Source organism: Mytilus edulis, chromosome 2, assembly GCF_963676685.1.
Source record: "Mytilus edulis chromosome 2, xbMytEdul2.2, whole genome shotgun sequence".
Lineage (NCBI taxonomy): Eukaryota > Metazoa > Mollusca > Bivalvia > Mytilida > Mytilidae > Mytilus > Mytilus edulis.
The window spans coordinates 57,571,237-57,592,262 of record NC_092345.1 but is presented as its reverse complement, the minus strand read 5'-3'; the positions used below and the strand labels follow the sequence as shown (position 1 = coordinate 57,592,262).

General features: G+C 31.2%; 2 protein-coding genes across 10 annotated transcripts in view; one reads left to right on the top strand and one right to left on the bottom strand.

Annotated features, from left to right (window-relative positions):
- Window positions 1–5,633: 5,633 nt before the first annotated feature.
- LOC139512495 (thrombospondin type-1 domain-containing protein 7B-like) overlaps window positions 5,634–21,026 on the bottom strand; it is a 187,851-nt gene continuing 172,458 nt past the window's right edge. For 8 of the 9 annotated variants that reach the window (XM_071300138.1, XM_071300142.1, XM_071300144.1 and 5 more), the window contains 9 exons: window positions 20,706–20,963; window positions 20,200–20,314; window positions 19,864–20,009; window positions 18,815–18,928; window positions 18,023–18,122; window positions 16,298–16,507; window positions 15,726–15,923; window positions 15,020–15,110; window positions 10,997–13,403 (listed from right to left, as the gene is read on the bottom strand). In XM_071300138.1, coding sequence (XP_071156239.1) covers window positions 12,047–13,403; window positions 15,020–15,110; window positions 15,726–15,923; window positions 16,298–16,507; window positions 18,023–18,122; window positions 18,815–18,928; window positions 19,864–20,009; window positions 20,200–20,314; window positions 20,706–20,963 — 2,589 coding nt within the window. In that variant the 3' untranslated portion in view covers window positions 10,997–12,046. Of the gene's footprint in view, window positions 5,810–10,996; window positions 13,404–15,019; window positions 15,111–15,725; window positions 15,924–16,297; window positions 16,508–18,022; window positions 18,123–18,814; window positions 18,929–19,863; window positions 20,010–20,199; window positions 20,315–20,705; window positions 20,964–21,026 lie in introns of those variants that run through there. The other variant, XM_071300145.1, reaches the window with a different exon arrangement.
- Window positions 7,827–9,646, top strand: LOC139512497 (uncharacterized). Its single transcript, XM_071300146.1, has 2 exons — window positions 7,827–7,938; window positions 9,243–9,646. The coding sequence occupies exons 1-2, from the start codon at window positions 7,863–7,865 to the stop codon at window positions 9,641–9,643; spliced, it is 477 nt and encodes a 158-aa protein (XP_071156247.1). The 5' UTR covers window positions 7,827–7,862; the 3' UTR covers window positions 9,644–9,646.

Here is a 21,026-nt window from a genome sequence, read left to right as displayed (position 1 = left end):
GTATTTGGATCAACTTCATTATTTTTTCGGTAAATAACGGTTTTTAACTCTGTATTTGATTAAGGTAAGCCAGCTCTTCTGAATCGAGGATCATTGATGAGTTTTGCTACCTCTGATTGAAATTTAAAAAAAAAACGTTATCCCAATTTATCTGGAAGCCATCTATTTAAGTATAAGAAGAAGAATGTCACTAGTTCAAGGATGCCCAACTCGCACTATCAATTTCTATGTTCAGTGGACCATGATATTGGGATGATTAAAATTAGAAAGATCAAAACATGGGGAGCATGTAAACTAAGAAGCTAACAAAACCTTTAAATAGACTTATTAAGAAGGGATATAGTTACGATACTGTTGTCAGGTCATTAAAGATTGCATATTTTGGCGTTAATATTGATTCACTTATAGGGTCTTTGCATCGGAACTAAACACATTTATTATTAATAAACCATTTGTTGGCATGACACGGGTTATGTTCTTCTCATATATGTTATGATGGTATGATACTAAACCCCTCACGGGGAGGATTATGCCTGATATTCATATGATGAAGACATAATTTTTCAATCAGTTTAATTGAGGTCCGGAGCTGGCATGTCAGTTAACTGCTAGTAGTCTGGTGTTATTTATGTATTATTGTCATTTTGTTTATTTTCTTTGGTTACATCTTCTGACATCAGACTCGGACTTCTCTTGAACTGAATTTTAATGTACGTATTGTTATGCGTTTATTTTTCATTGGCTAGAGGTATAGGGGAGGGTTGAGATCTCACAAACATGTTTAACCCCGCCGCATTTTTGCGCCTGTCCCAAGTCAGGAGCCTCTGGCCTTTGTTAGTCTTGTATTATTTTAACTTTTAGTTTCTTGTGTACAATTTGGAGTTTAGTATGGTGTTCATTATCACTGAACCAGTATATATTTGTTTAGGGGCCAGCTGAAGGACGCCTCCGGGTGCGAGAATTTCTCGTTGTATTGAAGACCTGTTGGTGACCTTCTGCTGTTGTCTGCTCTATGGTCGGGTTGTTGTCTCTTTGGCACATTCCCCATTTCCATTCTCAATTTTATTAAGTTTCAAGTTGATTGGACTTCAATTTGATCAAACACTAGCTTGACCAAAAACTTTAACCTGAAGTGGGACAGACGATCAAACGAACGGACCAACGACCGGACACACAGACCGAAAAACCATACTGCCCCTAGATGGGACATATAATGGTGGGTATCACTTTAGAAAGATGTCTAGTTGAACACCTTGCAATTGACGACCCGGCTTTTTATCGAAATGTTTAAGGATTTTTGTGAATATAGGTATCATGTATAAAGATGAAAGATTTTCGTCGTTCTTTTCTATGCAAGTAAAAAAGACAGAAAAAAAGAGCTGATCTACAATTTTCTAAAAACTCCTCTATCGTGAATGATCAAGGGTCGCACGAAGAGTCTGAATCGGTAACATTGGATCTTATGATGTAATAAAACCTATATTTATTTTTCCAAGTTCAGTTTCCAAATCTATTTCAGTTATCCAGTTAAAAGCCTAAAATGCAAATATTAATAATGACCTCTAAATAATATACGAGTCGAGTGATCATTCATTTGATTCAACTTCCTCATGGAAAGTTGACAAGGATACAGGTTTACGGTAGTTTGCTAATTTATATATATCGAACTGTCTAACAACTACGTCACAAACTTTTGAAACTCCAAAACATTTGCGTCCGTTTGAAGGAAAGCATTATAATCCAATGGCTACAATTCATAGAAGAATCGGGCCAGATGAACGTAGGTTAGTTTGTAACCCAATTGGAACAATTAATACTTCACATGAACCGAAGTATGCAATAACTTCTCCACAAACTATTAGACCTCGTCTTGAATATCATAACTACAATGAAAAACAAGGCAGTCCTGGGCAAGAAAATCTGGAAATTGGTGTTACTTAACTTATTGTGGATATGGTGGCAAATTTCAAACAGGGCCAATTTATTTTAGCTGTTCCTCAACACCTATACATCTGTCACATCCGTTTCAGTAATCCCAAATTGGATAGTTTTATTCAATATATTCATTAACCACCATCCACGCGCGTTCTTCAAAAAGGAAATTTTATCAAACCATTCAACAAATGCTTTAAAATATCAAGAATTTTCCTCACTTAACAGAGGAAATTTTACCCAGGAAAATATCAGAGAACAATTTCATTGTAAGGATGGTGGTATGCGTCCGATATCTCATTATTTCGTCCACTTCCATAGTAAAACGACAATGTTTTTTTATTACTGGTGATACGTGCTCTGTTTTTTTTAAATCAATTAAATCCATTCTGCATCTTTGTAATCTTATGTTATCCATGTCTAAAAACAATAGAGAAAAAATGTTTGCTCATATTCAAAAATTAGGCGAGACGTCGCAGCATATTCGATGCGAATTTAAACACAGACTGAAAAGACAAACTACAACAAGTATGACGACCATCTCGTCGAGTATGATTTCTACTCCAGAATAATAATTTATTTCTCGCTATAAAACCATGTTGAAACCCCCATCTTCTACATAAGAACATGATTGTTCCAAGCTCGGAATATGACAGATGTTATCCATACGTTCTATGTGTTTGAGCTTTTGGTTTTGCCATTTGATTATGGACTTTTTGTTTTGAATTTTCCTCGGAGTTCTGTATTTTTTATATTTAAGTTGTTCAAATATCTTCAATTATCTCTAAAATAAGTTAAAAGAACAAATAGAAACTATTGATGATAATTTTTTTATAACAAAACAATGAATTATTTTGAGAATGGTTTGATGATAATTTATAATACATGATAACGATGAACAATAAATAAAAATGAAAAATATATTCATCCATTTTCAATTTATACATACAATAAATGCCATTACTGATAATATATAAAATTACACATTACATTGTGAATACAGTATTCTTTAGAATGCAACCTTTAAAAGACAAGCACATTACACTTGTGCGCGCATTTGGTAAGTATTTATTTCTCACAAAGAGCAAACAAGATTTGTTTTTGAATTTGCGCGTATCTTTACAGGTAAAAAAGGGAAAAAATCGACAAGTTAGGATATATACGTACAAAAAAGAGATCTAATGTTAAATATTTTTCATATTTTCGATTACAATTCCAATAAATGCTTTATAAACTACATTTTCCATTCACTATCCTTTAATTTCCATATATAAGAGTAAACATTGTTTTATGCATCCTTATAATCAAAAAAGGCTATACGATCTTCCAATGGCCGGGACAAATTTATTCATCGTATTAATCCATTTTGTTACTCTTGAAATTATCTAAAAAATTCAAAAAAACAACATATATCAAGTTAAAAAGACTTAACAAATTGGCAGTTATATGCAGAAATTAGAAAGAAAGAAAAGAAAAACAGATATACATTGATATAATTAATTCATATTCATATCTTGATATTTCATCAATTTTAACTATATCAACCTTTGTAATGATTGAGCACAAACATAATTAAAGCTTTGCGTAAATGTGTTGTTTTTTACGCCCAATTGTAATAGTAATGCACCCTACATGACGTCAAAACAAATTTTCTAGGTCAATGTCAAATTTTCATGGTTACATGGTTTAATATATAAAATAAACTCTACAAACTATTATCCATGAAAAAAATAAGTAAACGTTTTCCAGATAAAAAATTCAAGTGTATAGTATTAAATTATATGTGTAAATTTTAGTCATGTAACACAGGTTTCTGATGTTATAATGTTAAGGAAAATTCACATTATTAAACCAATGCATGCATATACTATTCCAAGTCATCTGTGCACTTTATTTCACATTTACTTCGAATCTATAACGCATAACCATTGAAATAAATTGCATTCGATGATTATTTTGGGAAAACTTTTGATGCTTATTTACTTTCTGTGTTTTTTTGTCGTAGATTACCTTGATAAACAATCAAAGCAGATTGTGACAAAAACATGGAGATTGTGAGAGACAAATGAATTGATAGAGGGATGTTTAGATGCTTTTTCTTCTTCGTGTGATTCCATTTGTAAAAAAAAAACTTATCATACTAGTTTATTTGGTATTTTTTTAGAGATTTCTTTCCCAATTTGTTAGTTCTGTATTTCTTCCACGTTTGTTTACTTATTCTGCCGTCCCTGATCTAACCTTTGAACTAGCTTTGGACGACTACCGGCGGAAATGTCATGGTTAATTTCACAGCATATATATAGAAAACAGGAAGACAATAATTCAATAGACTTTGATAAATTAAAGAATTTTCTGTTAAAAGTCTTCGTACAAGTTATACCTCTTTTCAATTAGGTGGGCTAATTTTAAAGTATCATATGATTTAAATATGGAAAACCTTCAGATCTAGAGAAAAGAAGCATAAAAAAGACATATTCCCAATGCTGGAGTGCAATTAAGAAATCACATTATTAAATTACAACGTTTAGAAGTAGACACTACCGTAGCATTCAGCAAGTTAATCGTTCTTTTTTCCACACCTTCCAAAAACTTTAAACGTATTAATGTACATAAAAATGTGCATATAATTTGTTTTACTTTTTTTTTATGTATTGACCTTCTAACCGATTAACGCTGACTATTATTGAAGGAGCGAATATTTCCAATATCAAATTTCGTCTGACAACATTTCCTGTGCATATTTTTAAAAATTAATTAAAGCTAAATTCAAAGTTTACACAATTAACCTTCTGGACAAAACAGTGTATGCTTATTATTTCAGTTCATTCGACATAGAAATACAACTTCTCGTGATAAGTTGGACTGTTGAGATAAATGAGATATATATTGAGTAAAAATGTATAGCAACTATATATTTTCGAAGGTTTACTTTGTAAATACAAACAGTTCCAAAAAATGTGTAAACAGTCAATGAACAAAACTTATGAATAACAAATAATGTAATAAATGCAAGATTTGAATCATGATAAGTGATCACCTTTTACAATTATTCATATGTTATTGTAAAGATGACTTTTGTGGTAAAATGCAATTCTTTTTACAAATGGGGAAATGAGTTACAATCAAATATTCATAATAAAGATATATACATTATATTTAAATTCAAAATAGTCGTATAACATTTCCAATTATTCAATATAAATAAAATATACTTAATGAAACAAATAGAAATGTTTTAATCTAAATAAATAAATTTGTGATAACACTTCTTTTTAATGATACACAATGAGTGAAACGTATCACACGTCTGTGGAGTGTGAGCCAGGATCCCAGGCGAATATTATTATAACTGTTCACTCTTTTCAGCGGAAACGCACACTGATGACTTATCAATTATGACAGAGTTGTAGTTGTTTCATGAACACTTGAAAATGTTCAGATGTATAAGTTTTTTCTTAAAACTAGTACAAAATTACATGTAAAAGTTAATTTTTCATATGTTATAAATCATGTCACAAAATCACATCAAATTACAGTAAATCATCATTTTGAAGACTCCAACAAAACTATCATGCTGCCCCGCAGTAAAGTTATTCATGTTAAGTTGAAAAGATATAGTATTGTCATACTTTTTCACTTTACTTGAAATTATATCATATTATAATGTGTGCTTGTGTATTATATAACACTTTGTTTCCCTGTGAACATTGAACCTTTTTCAAAATCCGAATCAATGTATGTAGTTGTCACGAGTTTGTCACCGGAAACATGGCCATTTTGGTCCTTACTTGATCTATTATCCCCTAAAGAATCAAGCGATCCTGACCGTTTTACTACCATTCGTTTAGACTTAGCTCTCTCCTTCCGTAAGTTCCGACTGAAATAAAGAATATTTTATAAAATAAAACTAATTTATTTGCACAAAAGACTAGGGCTCTCAAAACAGTACAGAAAATGTACAAGAACGGATACTGGTAGTGACCGTTAAACATATTCACAACTGTTCAGAATCGGGACATTTTATAGCTTTATATTTTGGAAGACTGAATGATGACTCGCTGTATCGTTTGGTGGTTGTGTCATTGTCAAATCCAAGACTACCTTTATCACAATAGTTGCATGGACCAACATCAATTTTTCGTCTTTAACATAGCACCTGAAACCACTCCCGGTTTTGGGTGGAGTTTGTGTTGCTCAGTCTTATATGTGTAAAAAGTCTGCCTTAAAATACCCAAAGTCATACTAAAGGCTTCATTTTCATGGTGTGTGTTGTGTATTGTTGTTGTCTTTTCGTCGTGTTGTTGTGTGTCTGTTTTGCAACGACGTTATCCGATTGTTTTTGACTTGCGAGTTTGATTGTCTCTTTCAAATTTCTTTTTTAAAAATGGAAAGTCAATAAAAAGGATGAAGGTGTTTCATTTGAACCGCAAGTTTGTCGGAATTAGGTTTAGTTGACCTGAGTTGATTTCGAGAAAAATAGTTGTACAAAATTAAAGCTTAGCGTTACTGGCTCCTAGGTACAACTCACAGTCATAACTGAGCATTCGATAGAAATAAAACTTGTGTGCAGTTTTATATATCTACACCACTTGTAACAAGCGACGATCAATGTTAGGAATGCTTTTAACACTTCTTATTTTTGACGAGATGTGTTGTTCCACATGGTACATGTAAACATGTTGTACCTACCAACGACTGCATCAGATATAGTTATTATTTATCAGTTTTGAAATACAACGTTATTTGGGTTACTCATAATTTTCATGAAGTGCCTAATCAATATTTTGTGTTACATTCAAAAACTATTTAACAGAATGTTTTCTTTGCTATCTTCGATTATTTTTCCCACACAAATTCATAACCAAGAGCTTCGAATTGTTATTTTATTTTTTTTTAAATAAAAATTACTCTTTTAAAATAAAATCTGTGAAAGTCGGATGAAATACAGAAAAATCGTCTGTCTGACCACTAACACTGTGACATATTTTGTAACATACTTCATTTGGACATTCAAATGGACACTCACAGCGGTGGAACCAAATGTGTTCCCTTCATTGAAGCGACTTGAAAATATTTCTATTTACATTTCTCATACATGTGACCCTTAGGTCTGATTATATTCATTAGCAGGGAATTGCAGGCGGCCTGTGCATACCTTCTCGGCAGCCCTAATTTTTCCAATTTGATCTTTTTTATGGTACCCTAAATAACATATGCCATATTGTCTTGAATTCGGGAAAGTAATTCCACCTAAGATTTGTTTAATGGTATCAAATGACCTGCTAAGGGTCAAGAAAACTCACAAGTCAGGAATATGGCAGCTGTTATACGTTCGTTTCGTGTGTTTGAGCTTTTGATTTTGCCATTAATTTGATATGGGACTTTCCGTTTTGAATTTTCCTCGGATTTCGGTATTTCACTACACACCACCCGTGATGACGTTGTTTGTTTCGGTCAGTTGTGCAATTTTAATTGGGATCCAAAACCAAGAGTTGATTTACACTGTTGAAAAAGTAATCATTTTCATCCACATGAAACTGTTTTCTAAATCCATTTGCATTGACGATTTGCTCGATGATCGTAATACTATACTGGTACAAACCCAATTGTATTTTGGAAATTGTCATGGTAATGCAAAATAATATTTACTAAGATAAGTGCAATGGCTGTGTATAAAAGTACTTTGTATGACTGACAAAACCGAGTCCTTTTGAACATGGGTATTTAAAGGCAGGCTCAATACAACAATATTCCCAGGGAAAATGTATGAAAACTTAAACAGTATTGTCAAAACAAAGCTAACATCGATGATATATTTTAAAGGGAAAATCCAAAATCATTGCCGACATTTTATAAATTATTTATCTCCATTCTTATCACTAGTTTTGCGTCATTACTTATCAAGGTAACTAAGTTCTGTGTTCTAAAGTATGGCTTCAATTTGTTTAGGATTCACTTTTTGCAAAGCCTCCATCAGTCTTTTGATATTGTTAATAGAAACAAACGGTAAGTAAAATTATTCATTGAAAATAAAAAGACTTGATAATTAAAGAAAACAACATGTCTTTGTTCGTTATTTCCTAATATCGTCTGGGAGTACCAGCTGTGGTAAAATGTATTTCTATTTTTTAGACATATTGTTTAAACAAAACAAAATTTAATATAGTAAATATCATGCTTTTCACTAATCTGTATTTTGATGCGTACATGCATATAAAGTATATTGCAATAATATTAATGCCGGAACATACATATTGACATTAGATATAGTGTTCCCAGATTAACGGATTTTCTGCACCGGATGTGCATTTCGGCAATTAATGTCTCTAAATGTAAAGCTCTAACATAAAATATAAAATAGCCATAAAAAAAAAGATAAAATTAAATAGGTGTGTAAATCACAGGTGACACAAAATATTTAAATTTTCTAAAAAAAAAATCTCGAATCGGTAGAAAAATTGGTCTTCGATAATTATTTGTCAATTTTTCTCAAAACTAAACTGTATAAAGGATATCTTATTGTAGCCCAAAACAATAATTGTATTCAATCACCGACTTCAGCGTCTAGGCTTAAGCCTGTAAGTGTTCCTTAAACTTTTGTTATCAATCTGTTTTAAAATGCAGATGGCTTCAACATCCAAAGGAGGTGTATGGATGCACCGGTCACATTTTTTTTGTATGCGATTCAGGAAAGATCTTGGTACAATTAACAGGCTCCAGTAAATGCATGAAAATAACTTACAAAATTTTCTGTAATGTGTATTGTTTTTTGACGGAACATCAATTATTTTAGATTTTGTTTTTTTCTTAAAAAATTCTTGTTTATTTTCACAGCAATCATATTGGAAGGAATCATGCTGTAAATAGTTGAAAACAAACTTATAAATGTCATGCGTTCGATCTTCTTTTGTTGATTTGCCTTCATCAGGAATGTTCAAAACCAAATATTTGAAAGCCAAGGATTAATAAGAATCTAAACAGTTGAAGAGTTATATAATCAACAAGGATCTTATATAATAGCCAAATCCATCTACGGTCAATTGGGATATGGAGACAGCATTGTCTGCACTGTGTCACTCAGTCACCTACACCCAACTATATGTGTATATTATACTATATAATAAAAAAAAACAAGGAATCTAAAGATCACATAAAACAATAAAAAAATTGACAAGCTCGAAATGTATATGCATATACTATGCTGATCTTTTTTTCTTTTCAAGTTGAAGTTTCCAATGCTATTTTTGGATAAAAGTTGGGTTCATAAATATAAATGATATAACTTATTTTCATTAATATGAATGTTTCAGGGCTTCCATTGATAACCAGAGAACTTCCAACACCCAAACCAGCTCCAAAATGCCTATACAAAGGAACAGCATACCTTGAAGGATCAACAATAAAGAGTGGTGTTACAGTGGATGGTTGCAAATATGCATTGGTTTGCAACCATAAGGGAACAGTAACAACTTTATATGAGCCAGACTGCCCTAGGTCAACAACAACTACAACAACTCTTGGTGGACCTATTGGTTACTGCTTCTTCAATGGACATCAATATAGTCCTGGACAAGAAATAAGTCATGGTCAGTCAGGGAACTGGTGTTATTCCACATACTGTAGTTATGATGGACAAATTTTAAATGGTGACAACTTTAACTGTTCTCCAACACCAACACAGACCACTATAGCAGTGATACAAATTGGTTAATTTCAGATTTTTTTGTCACTTACTTGTTATCTTAATGCACAACTTCTCAGACAGTTGACCTATTTATCTATGCATTGAAGTTATTTGGTTCTGCAACCAGACTTAAAATTAAAAACTAGAATACTATCATTTTTGGGTGTTTACATTTAGAACTGGTGTGAAAAATGCCTTTGTTAAATTGAGGATTACTAAGTTAGATGACCCAATTTGAATATGACATTGGTATCACTTTTCCAATTGCTGGGAAAAAATAGTTAATTTCAAGCAGCTTTTATTTAAATTGATAGAGAGCACCAGCACCATAGATATAAGTTTTGTCGAAAAGTAAAATAAAAAGTTTAAATGTTCAATTCTATAGTATATAACCCCTGTCAACCTATAATAAAGAACCTACCTTTTGGATTGTTGTTAATTTGTTTTAATTGTAAATATATAAATTAAATATTTGGCTCTGGATGCACAGCAAACAATAATTAATTATAAATACAAATAAAACTAGAGGTCTTTATAAATGTTAATACATTTCTGTTGCTGGGATTTATTTCTCTGCACTCAAGATAGATTTCCTACATGAGTGCAATGGTACTATTTCTAGCAAAACTATGAATGACATGATGTCATTTATGGTTTTAATGAAGTAATTAGCTACCAATGACAGCACTAGAAATTACCAATTTATTGCTCAACATAGTTATTGCTCAACATATTTCTACCAACATAAGTTTGTTACCAAATTTAAATTAAATAAGGAGTGTTTTTTCAAGGTCTTCAAATCAGCAATCCTGTTATAAAGAGTGGCAAAGATACCAAATGGACATTTAAACTCCTAGATTGAAAATAAACTGACAACTGTAAATTTCAAAGATTTCCCATCGAGTTTCAGAGTGAATATATTTGAAATTGGCAATTCAGAATCTTAGATTATGCAGCATGTTTTTCATCCCTTTAAAACAAAATGAGATTTGATTAGAGACAATTGTATGCTATTTGGTAACAATTTGTCAAGTGGTCAACAGATAAAGACAAAAATTAATTTCCGAAGGAAATATTTGCCCCCTTATCACCATAAAATGCATTTGTAAAGGGTCTCAAAGTTATTAATCCTGAGGATGTGGTGAACACTATTATTGTATGAACAAGAATTGTGAAGATACAATTGTCACCAAAAAACCTCTGCCCCATTCAGGTTGCCAAGATTTACTGAAATACATTTCCAACTTAAATGTAAGACTACTATAACAAATCTTGATCAGATCTTGTTTAAAAGGGTGAAAATATTAAACTGAAAAGATTTTTTTACAAACATCTGTCTTGACTGTAAACACTATGGAAAAAAAGACTAATAAAAAAATATCCATACCACAAAATGCATGTTAATTTATTCTACCACATGAAATATTCAACAAACATATAATGCTTATTTCAATGCATATATTATATGGTAATTACAAATGCGATGTAAACATAAACAAAAAAATAAATGTAAACAATAACTGATTGCATTCATAAACAAAATATAAGTGATAAATAATGTGCCAGTTCAAGTAATCAAAATATAAAAGTGCAATAACCCAGTTTTGTTTGTGTATATTAGACTTTACTTTGCTATTTAAGTATATGGAATGATTGCTAAAGCAATGTTGTTGCTAATGCAGTAAAGATTCATTCAATTCAATTCAATAGATTGCCAATAGTCCAACACCCTTTCCAAACAGAAATGACACACTGGGCAATTGATTTCAAATGATAAAATGGGATTGCCATGTTCATATTATGTTACAACCAAAAACCAAAATGAACGTGGATCTTCTAAATAATAAGTAATTAAAATATTCTCAACTTATAAAAACATAAAAACTTCATTTTGCACTTTTAAAAACTTTGATAACTTATTTTATAAGATGGAAATAAAAGACTGGCTTTTTCAAATAAAACAAATTTATATATATTAGACATTTCATGCAAACATTTACTAACATGCAAACATTAACGGTCATCTATGTATCTATAAAATATATAATTATCTAATATATTACATACACCTTTCTAATGCTGTTTTTTTCAAGAACATTAGTATTTTGTAAAATACATGCTATTTAGGTTCAACCTGATAAAGTATTTTGTTTAGAAATGACAATAATTGTTCAAAATGGAAAGTATAAATCATAATCATTATCATTTCTGCACATTTGCTTGAAATTTCATGAAAATACCATTAAACAAACCATGAAATGCTCATGTAAAATTGAAGTTTGATGAATGAATTTTTACAAAATGGAAAATGAGTTTAATGAATGAATTTATAAAAAGTCTGTGAGTCAACATACTATGAAAATGATAGTATATAACTTATTTTACAATTCAAGTATCTGCATACAAATTTTCTCATGTGAACTAAATGTCCTACACTGTTGTATTCTTAGATAATTTATTCTTCTTGCGCCCATTGATGCATTTATGACTTATCAAATCTTTAAAGGTATCATATGAATCAGTTCGTCCTTCAAGAGATAATGCACTTACATCATTTCTCCCAAAGTTATCACTTTGACCTTCACTTTTTGATCTATTTCCTTTTTTATTTCTTGCTTCAGATTCATTTTCATTTATATCCAAGTCATTTAAATTGATTTCTGATATACGACCTTCATCAGTTTCATCAAGGTTACCCAACAACCTTTGTTTGTTTTGACTTTCATCACTGCCACTTATTTTAGTTTGTCTTTGAAGCTTTGGCTTTTTGGCCAGTAACGGCTTTTCTTCCTGTATAACTTCATCATTATAGTCTTTTGAATCTGAGTCTTCTGAATTATACTGCTTAGAAAAAAGCAACTTTGACAAGTTGTTCATTTCACTAACTAAACTGAGATCAGATTCACTTTTATGAACAGATGGTCGTCTGCTTTCTTGATCTGAGTCAGTATGGTGTACAGAGAAGAGCCCACTTCCACTGTCTAGGAATAGACATTGTTGACAATCATCCTCTGTGTCATTAATGTCTGATTCTCCTCCAAAACTAAAAAAGTTTGTTTTGGAATCATTGGAGAGTGCAGATTTAGGTGAGTATATCTCTGAGTTTGTAGGTACATGCTCTAACTGTACAAATTGGATAATATTATTTCCATCTTCTGTCTCTTGACCATCACATTCAGCAATAGTGTAACTATCAAATGACCTTTGTTTGTCAAAGGAATTTTTATTTTTTAAACGTTTATTTGAAGTAGGAGCAGCTGAAGTATAAGACTCAATTGTTCTGCCACTGTCATTAGAACTATTTTGAACAGATATAGCAGAATCTGACCCGTTACCTGTAAATTTCTTAGGTAGTTCTGTTAATTCAATATCAACAGAACTTCCATTGCTTATTGTAGGTTTATCACTATAGTCAACTTCAGGGACACGTATGAATGAACCATTATCTACATTGTTATCTACATAAGCAGTATATGTTTCCTTGCAATCCGTTTCATGCACATGCTTACTACACCCACAAAAATACAACATAGAATAAAACTTTCTAACTACACGACTGCGAACACTTTTGGAAGATGCCCTCACCCATAACGCATTAGTTGTGCTATTTTCATACAGGTAATTAGTATTGGTTGGTGTGGGAGCAGAAAGATGGGTGTTTACATTTGGACAATGTTCTCTCTCTACCCCATTTTCTCGTCTACTTTCTATAGTCCCAGTTTTCAGTTTCTCTGCAGCTTCTTCATCTTCAGCCTCTCGAGGACGAGGGCCTGAACGAAAGTGTTCGCTGTGCAGAAAAGATAAACATAAAAACGTGAGAAAAATAAATTTAACTAAAATTATAAAAAAAAGTAAAGCAAGTATTTTTTCCTTAGAACATTTCAAGTCATCCATAAAAATTTCCCGTCAATGAATTCTCAATTTCTTTCAATATTGCTTCTATTTAAGATTTCTTCATTCCTTTGACAATTTTTGAGATGTTCTTGGTATAAATACCTGTTTTACTACAGTTTACAACAATTTTACAATATAAACAGAATATTTTTTTAACATTTTAGTCTTAATCTAGATAAGAGTATGCCCCTCCAAAGATATTAAGCATTGAATTTTAAGGAGTGAACAGTATCATATTGTTTGGCCTATACAAAACTTTCACTATTGATTTTTAACGAATGAACATTACTACGTAGTTTGCCATCTTCATGTATCCAGTGTTTACTAAGATATCAATACTGCCCCAGTATGGAAATTATAGATTACAGTTGAGCAGATAGTTTGCTACATATATAAAAGCAATAGCAATCATGTATAACATGGTAAGTTTTAATTTCAACTGCTACCCTCTGTAAATGATTCTTAACAGTTAAAATCCTGATACTTTTGTGCTATGCAAATTATTAGTTGGTATATTTAACTTTAAGTAAATCTATTTTTAATTTTTTTGATCAGTTCGCAAAAATTCATCCTGACAAATTGCACATTTCCAGTATTTGACAAAAACTATCTTTGTAGATGGAAAATTGCTGAATAGACAAATCAGGTACCCCTTCAGTTTACAAAAGGAAGATTGACAAATACAAGGACAGACAGGTACAACAAAATACTGCCCTCTAAACTTTGTGTGGCAAATGTATACAAGAATGTGATATACTGACATGTATCTGTGTAACATAAGATTAACTAGCTGAAAATGAAACTGTATAATATGGCTAAAGTGCGTTTTGTGAGTTACAACAATAAACAAATAAATATTCAACATAATAAACATTTAACGTTATCTCTCTGTGCAATGCAAGGGACTTGACCCAAATTCCAAAACGTCAATGTACATAATCAAAATAAAAAGTATCCCGAAATTTCTCTCAATGTTTGATTACTTGATACTTAAAAAATCCTATTAAAGGTTGTAAAAGCAGCCTGAACAATGATATAAAACCTCATTTAATATAGATCTAAATATACATAAGGCATTTATGACCATTTGACAAGGCTGCAGTAGATTAATTAATAACAATTGTAGCAATTACACAAAGTCAATGTGATGTTGTATGAACTATATTTATCTATTTCCGCTGGTTCCATTATTACATATCAACCTCATATACATGATATAAAGACTGCAGTTTTACTTTTACTAATCATGACATCTACTTCCAAAATATTTATCTTGAGAAGCCTTGTGCATCACAAAAGTGTCATACAGACAGGCAGATAAAACTAATACTGTTACTTAAAAGTCTTGGTTCGAAGTTTTTTTTTTACTCTTTATCAAGAAGAGATAAACTTTTCTGCCTTGCATTACAATTTTAGTACAAAGAGTTAACACATCTAAACATCTAACATTTATATAAAAGAACATCTCTTTTAACAAAATACTTTCACTGAAAAGTAAAATACAATTACCTCATGTTATAGAAAGCTAGAGCCACAAATATAATAAAGACAGTTCCAGCAGCTAAAACTGCATACATCCATATACTGGTCTCTTCTTTTTCTAAAAACCAACAAATAAATTTAATAAAATTCTAAAATGTTACTCCTGACATTAATGTATATGAAATGAATATGTACCAGTTGGCTGAGAATGCAGGTAGATCTCAGATACCGAGCTCTATCATGTCAATTTATTATGTAAATGTATCAAGGCAGGTGGCAGTGAATGTTTCTTGTGCTTTAATGTCACTTGGAGAATTATGGGTAGATGACAGATCTCTGATAGTCTCTATTAATTAATTCTTTTTTTTAAGACATATAGGAGTTACATATTGTAAAGTGACCCATCTTTTTTTTAAAGAAATTAAGTCAACCTCTATATGTTTTTTTTAGTTGTTTTGGGTTGCTGTGTACCAGATATGAGGTCTAATTCCCAGTATGAAAAATCAAAAGATTTTCTAGTGATCAGAATAGAATTATATTGGTATATAAAAGAAATGGGATAAATTCAAATATAATTCCTACACCTGACAGTAGATAACATATTTATTGAGAGGTTTATTCTTTATTTCAAAATATTGGTCAAAATTGAAATAAGCATATCAATTAAGTTAGTTGGAAGAACGTAACTAAATCCTTAACATTTTGTTGTTTTTTTTACAAAGTAATAACCTACTTTGACCTGTTTCTTGAGCATCTTTTTCCACAGTAACATTAGCTTCTAAACAGGCCTGAAGAATACCTCTGTAGTTAGTTTGTGCTACATAACCTTCATGGCATATGCAGATATCTGTATCGTTACAATGACTTTGTACTGGACAAACTGGTTCACATCTCAAGTTGGTTGAGGGACGTCTCTCAATATCACATCCACCTAAAATGATAATAGTTATCAAAGGTAATATGATAAATTTACATAGTTCTGTACTTTCACAAATAATGTTACAGACTTTCTACATATAGCAACTGTGAAGATAACATTGAGAAAAAGCAAATATTTACTTAAAAATTATAAAAGACATGTTGTTTCATTTATATATCAACTTCAATAAAATATACTTATTTCTAGCTTAGGCTCAGTGATTATGACAAAAACAATCCAATAAAAATATGTGTATTTTATACAATTATTGTAAAAAAATACTCCTCTAGTTAATAAAACTACCGTAGGTTAAACAAATACACACAAAGACTCAGAACCTCGAAACCCTAAAATTCCTTTTTCCTTTGGCATTAAACATTTAATACCTATGACTACAAGTCCATCAGATCTTGCACACCAAACAGTTCTATGTTGGTCGACACTCCATGGAGTTGTTCTCCACTCAAAGTACATTCCTTCTTCAGCAACACAATGGCGTTTTTCCCACAACTTGTCTGGACAAGGTGTATTCTTTAATTTAGGATATGCTAACACAGCTCTAGATCTACTCTGAACTCCTAGACTCCTATAACTCTCTGAAAAACAAATATATAACATACTTTTAATTAAAATTAAGTAAAAATCCTTCTGTATCAAAATAAAATGGAGAAAGAGTGTGAGTTAGAGAGAGAGAGAGATTTTACATGAAATGGCTAGTTCTTACAGTATATTATAATTTTATCAAATATGATATAAATTGGGAATGTGTTTATGGGACACAGATGATGTCCTGCTTGCATATCATATAAAGTTATAAAGGGAAACAACTGTAGAACAGTAAAAGTGACACTACCAAAATTCGTACTTGGTCTGTGTTTTGTTGTGATAAGTATTGTGTAAAACAGTTGTAAAGGGGCACAACTCTAGAAAATTTAGTCATTACCCCACAATTCAAACTTGATCTGTATTTTGTGGTAATAAGCATTTTGTATAAGTTTCATAGCGTTTGGTTGAGGCAGACTAAAGTTAAAGAACAGAAACAAAAATTCAGCAATTTTTTCATTTGTGAAGGGGCATAACTCTAGAACGGTTTAAGGGGTGCACCCAGAATTCAAACTTGATCTGTATTTTGTGGTCAACCAGAATTCAAGCTAGATCTGTATTTTGTGGTAATAGGCATTGTGTATAAATTCATTTTTTGCTTTGATCTCTTATTGCATGTGCCAATTGAATATATGTTAATTTGATGAAATGAAGTAGAGGTGAAGAAAAGGTTAAATTTTATATTTTCTAGTAACAAATGAGACTTTTGTAAGAAGTAGAGAACCAAAAGAGTATGTCCTCAGATTTGTTGGATAACTTATTTATGATAATTGTAGTCTAGGTCAGGTACAGTTATCTATTATTATAATGTTAGTACTCATATGCTTATACTGCACTGTGCTATCTCTTGAAATGTATTACCACTGTTCAGCAAAAGTCCACTGCATGATATCTGCATATGAATAATGAATTGCAGTAAAGCGCATTCTCTAAAAGATAACCCTCAAGAAAGATTAATTTTTAAAGATGTTTGCTTGTCATGTTTTGAAATTTTTGTCAGATTTTCCAAATCCTCTGGTTTTATCCATTTGAATGCCTTAAAATTTTTTTGCCCATGAACTCCCATTTTTCTTTTAATAAATCTTTTACATGTATAATCATAAGCCATTTGTAAAAGTCTTATAAAATCTTATTTATTTATTAATAGTTTTTGAGAACTTTAACTGGTCAATGATAAAGCTATTAAAAATCAACAGAGAACATTTTCTCGCCAAAATTCCAATGGCTAATATCTTGAAAATAAGCACAGTGACCCCTATATTGTTTTGGCTTTTGATTCCTCAATTAATCCCCTATCAATATTTACTAGTTTTATGGAAAGTTATTTATTTTGAAACTGAGCAGCAAACATCCTTAACTAATCCAATTTTATCTATAATCTTACTGGTCTCTCTCCTTTGAAATATTCCAAGCAGCTTCTTTTACACCAGTTTCTCTCTTGAGGGGGTCAATAGCATTAAGCCTCAAATATTTCAAAACACAGAATGAAAGGATATTGAAATACTTACCTGTTCTGAAGTCCTCCCTTGACAAGTAACATCTATTCCATTCAGTCCATTCTGTTAGTACACATTCCCCAGGGCACGGTACTGTACATGGTCTCTCAGTCTTCAAAAAATAAAAAAAAGAATCCATGTTAAAAGTATGAAATGTATAGAGAAAACCATTTCCCACCAAATTTTCAATGGCTTATATCTCAAAAACAAGAGCATGTTCTTTCATTAATTTTTGCTTTTGATTTCCATTAGCTATATTCTATCCATTTATTAGTCTTTAAAAAAGCTTTTTATTCTGAAACAAAGTACCAAACATCCTTAAATATCTTTCCATGGACCTCTAGTAAAATTGCCTATGAGACAATATAGACATGTTGCTAATATTAATTCTCATTTAGAAGACTATTGCAGTGAGATAAAAAGTTTCATTATAAAAATTATTTACCAAGCATTGTGTTCTAAATTTTAGAATTTAACTGTCTTACATTGAGAAGTATCCTAACTCACTAGATGCCATGATAGAATTTATATGTATATTCTTCACAGTTAATAGTTTTTGGAATTAGTGATACAATGTTATAATAAAATCTTTGTTTTAGAAAGATTGGTCGAGGACTCCAGTAATTTAGTGTAGTCACTTATTTTCATTGTTACAAATAATCTTGAATTAAGAAAAAAAATATTTTTCATGGATATATGATTTTGTGTTTTACAAAAGTTAGCACATGAGCTTATATAAAATGTGTACATCATTACTATCTAAATTAGTTGTAAAATCCACAGAACTTGGATAACATTACTCACCTGCATAATGAGTATATGAAGGTCTGGTGAACACTTGGTTGGGGCTAAGGCAATACCATCTTCACTCATACAAGATATATTTCTCTTCTGTATCCCATGTCCACATATTCCAAACTAAAATAGAAAAAAACAAATACAAAACTCTTGTCATCACAATAAAAAAAATTTGACTTGATGAATAATATGAGGGTGGGAATGGGTGTACCTTTATGACAAATAACGGTAAAAATTCTTTCAAAATGACGTTAATGGTAATTTTTGGTGCATGACGATAAAATATGCACTTTCTTTTAGACGATAAAAAATCGAATGATTTTGATGAATGATCAGAATCACATTAATTTTTTTCCAAAAATATGGTAATGATATATTTAAGACCTCTGACAAATCAGGATAAGGATATTTTGACGATTCACAGTAAAACTTAAATCAATTTGATGCTAACAATAGCCAAAAATGGCCGTTTGACGCCTGACGGTAAAGGGCATTACTACCCTCTTATATATACTAATAAGTTTTGTAAATTTCATTGATGGTGATTTAAACCAAAAACTTATTACTTGAAATTTTTCAGCTGCTAGAAAATAGAAAAATGAATTTAATATCAGCAATCTTTTATTGATTAGCTAAAGAAGAATCAGCCTCTCTACCATTTACTCTATCTGATACACTGGTTAAAATTAGCAATAAAATTTAGAGTAGATGATAAAAAAGTCAATTAATGGATGGGCAACAGTTGCAAAGTGACAACTATAACTAACATGGCCTTATTTGCAAGCTGAGTAGTATTTCTTTCTTTAACATCTTTTATTCTATTTTTTCAATTGATATATCAACTTGTATTTCTTAGAATCTTTAAACTTGAGTGGCTGTAAACATGTCTTCATTTAATACAAATTTTGTACAATGTCGAGAACTTTTTTCAGAAGGAAAAGGTCACTATTGTCATCGTCATATAATTTTAGTGTAAAGTATATAAGAGAGAACTATATGTAGGGTAAAAATGTAATACAGAATTGATGATGCAGGATAACGCTTACAAATCTTACCTGGGATGTACAGTTTGACCAGACAGAGACAGTCCAAGAGTAGCAGCCTTGTTGGAAACATGGTTTCTTCTGCTTAAGAATATCTGGGCATGGTCTTCCATTTCTGCTGAACTGTTCCACAATAGTTCTCTCCCTTTGACTGACTCCTAATAATTACAATTAAAAATAAAATCATCTTGGATATATTCTTTTTCCATGAAACTTCAATATTTCTACATATTTAAATGAAATTTCTTTGCCTTGAAACAAAATTCTATTTCTAGAGTATATAGTGTCAAAATTTGTATCATATCATTATTAGTGAAAATGTGTTTTAATTTATATTGAATAAATTACCTAGGCCACATGTTTTGCTGCAGGATGACCATGTTGACCAGTCAGACACTAGACAATCAACATCACAGACTTCTTCACAAGACACAACAGATGGCTCGGAAACTGGATCTGCATCCTGCAATAATATATATACAGTAGAAAAACAAGATGTGAAATGATTGCCAAAAAGATGATTATCCACCAGATTTCAAATGAAGTAAATGTAAGCAATTACCGGTAACTATACTGTATTCAACCAGAAATAGAGTCAGATGTTTTACAATTTCTATCACTATATAAAGCTGAGACAAAATACCATAAAAAATGTGTGTTATTTTTTCTTAATGTGGGTATAACAATCTTCAATTATTATTTAAGTGGATGTTAAAGCAATTTTATGCAACCATATTGTCAACAATAGATATAACCAATACTGTATAGTCGGTAATAAAAGGCTGTGACATGAAAAATATAAAACAATTGAGAAAACTATTTGATGCAGTTACTGTTGTCAACTATACACTTACCACTTCACAGAATTCACTATCCACAGTGTGGCCAAAGTGGTTCTTGCAGATTAAATATCTTTCTTTATGTCCTACTCCACAGTTGTCCATACCATTGTTTATTAAACAAGTCGTCCAGGATGACCATTCCCAATAGTACTCAATACAATTGTCATTTTTGATGCAGGGTTTTGTTTCACGAACCTCCGGACAGTTGTTGTAATTCAGGTAACGTAAAACTTCTCTTGTCCTCACTTGTCTATCATTATGATTACAGGGCTATAAAATAAAGATAAAAGCTAATTTAGTCTTCACAATAAGGTGTCACCAGGAAGGCATATT